The sequence below is a fragment of the Bison bison genome, unplaced genomic scaffold (assembly GCF_000754665.1).
Source record: "Bison bison bison isolate TAMUID 2011002044 unplaced genomic scaffold, Bison_UMD1.0 scf7180017864180, whole genome shotgun sequence".
In the NCBI taxonomy this organism is placed as follows: Eukaryota; Metazoa; Chordata; class Mammalia; order Artiodactyla; family Bovidae; genus Bison; species Bison bison.
Genome location: NW_011494752.1, coordinates 8,358,324 through 8,360,304, shown reverse-complemented (window position 1 = coordinate 8,360,304; position 1,981 = coordinate 8,358,324). Strand labels below are relative to the sequence as shown.

At 52.4% G+C, this 1,981-nt stretch overlaps 1 protein-coding gene across 1 annotated transcript in view; it reads left to right on the top strand.

Annotated features, from left to right (window-relative positions):
* The first annotated feature begins 1,838 nt into the window (after positions 1-1,838).
* PLD6 (phospholipase D family, member 6) overlaps positions 1,839-1,981 on the top strand; it is a 2,849-nt gene continuing 2,706 nt past the window's right edge. The window contains exon 1 of the mRNA XM_010843164.1: positions 1,839-1,979. Coding sequence (XP_010841466.1) covers positions 1,839-1,979 — 141 coding nt within the window. The remainder of the gene's footprint in view (positions 1,980-1,981) is intronic.

Genomic DNA, 1,981 nt, shown 5'->3' with positions numbered 1-1,981 from the left:
AGGTTATTGATGTTTCTCCCGGTAATCTTGATTCCAGCTTGTGTTTCTTCCAGCCCAGCGTTTCTCATGATGTACTCTGCATATAAATTAAATAAGCAGGGTGACAATATACAGTCTTGACGTACTCCTTTTCCTATTTGGAACCAGTCTGTTGTTCCATGTCCAGTTCTAACTGTTGCTTCCTGACCTGCATACAGGTTTCTCTAGAGGCAGGTCAGGTGGTCTGGTATTCCCATCTCTTTCAGAATTTTCCACAGTTTATTGTGATCCATACAGTCAAAGGCTTTGGCATAGTCAATAAAGCAGAAATAGATGTTTTTCTGGAACTCTCTTGCTTTTTCGATTATCCAGCGGATGTTGGCAATTTGATCTCTGGTTCTTCTGCCTTTTCTAAAACCAGCTTGAACATCTGGAAGTTCACGGTTCACATATTGCTGAAGTCTGGCTTGGAGAATTTTGAGCATACTTTACTAGCGTGTGAGATGAGTGCAATTGTGTGGTAGTTTGAGCATTCTTTGTAGTAGTGTGTATCAATGGTTCCTTTTTATTGCTAAATAGTATTCTGTCGCATTGATATGCAAACATTTATCTGTTGAGGAACATTTATGTTTCCAGATTTGAGTTATTACAAGCCAAGCCTGCTGTGAACATTTGTGTCCAAGTCTTTGGATGTGTTCCTGTAGGATGCAGCGGGAGGGCTGCACCAGATGGAACGTATGTGCTTCACATTTTAAATGAACTTTTAATTCAGAATAACTTTAGATTTCCCCAAGAGTTTCGAAGATCGCATAGAGTTCCATTTACCCAACTCAGTTTCCCTTCCTCCTAGCCTTTTCCTTTGCTTTGATTCCTCAACGTGAAGAAACTGACATCGGTACATTGTTATTAACTAAACTCTAGACTTTATTTGGATTTCACCAGCTTTTTCACCAATGTCATGTTTCTGTGTCCGGATCCAGTGCAGGGCACACAGGTGTGAGGTCTCCCCAGTCTGCGCTGGCCCGTGACAGCGTCCAAGCTGGCTCTTTCTTTCGTGCCCTTGGCCGACCTGAACAACATTGGCCAAGTGTCCCGTGAGAAGTGAAAGCAGTCCTCTAACCCGGGCTTCCCGTGGGTTTTTGCTTCTGACTGGACCCAGGTACGGCTTCGGAAAGTAGGCCAAGTAACCCTTGGCATCAGGGTGGGCCACTCAGACGTGACCCTTCTGCCCATTTTCCGCGTGTGAGGGCCGCTGTCCTTGTTCTGCAGAGGGCGCCCCCCACAACCCCCAGCAGCGGGCAGCACCCTCAGGACAAACATCCATGGATCACTAGGTATTCTTCTGTCGGGTGGAGCAGTTCCTCTCTTTCCTTGCTCATTCACTCCACCACAGAGGATGCACATTTACACCTCGGGTACAAGCCAGTTCTGCGTTACTTACGCAGTCCTCGCATTGTTCCAGTTTGGACCTTGGTAGGCTCCTCGCCACTGCCACCTGCATCCCTCAGGGCCAGGTGCGCAGGCGCAGTGGGCGATGCCGCTGACTATGCAGACACATGTGGGAGGCGGGTGGTGGGCGGTGGGGGCGCAGGCGCACTGGGAGGCAGGCGGTGACCTCGCAGGCAGGCGCAGTTGGCAGCGAGCTCATAGCGCAGCAGGCGGGAGCACGTGGGCAGCCACCGCAAGGCTACGGTGGGAGGCTGGCGATGAACGAGCACGCAGGCGCAGTTGGCGGTGGGTACACGTGACCTGCTGGCGTGCAGACGCAATGGGCGGCTGGCGTACGTGCGTGGCAGGCACGCAGGCGCAGGGTGCGGCCAGCGTACGTGGTACGTGGGGCCTAGGTACCTGCCGACGCCATGAGGCCGTTACGCTGGCAGGTGGCTGTGGTGGCGGCTGCTGGCCTCGCGCTGGCCTTGGAGACGCTGCCCGCCGTGTTGCGCTGGCTGTGGGTCAGGCGGCGGCGGCCACGGCGCGAGGTGCTGTTTTTCCCATCGCAAGT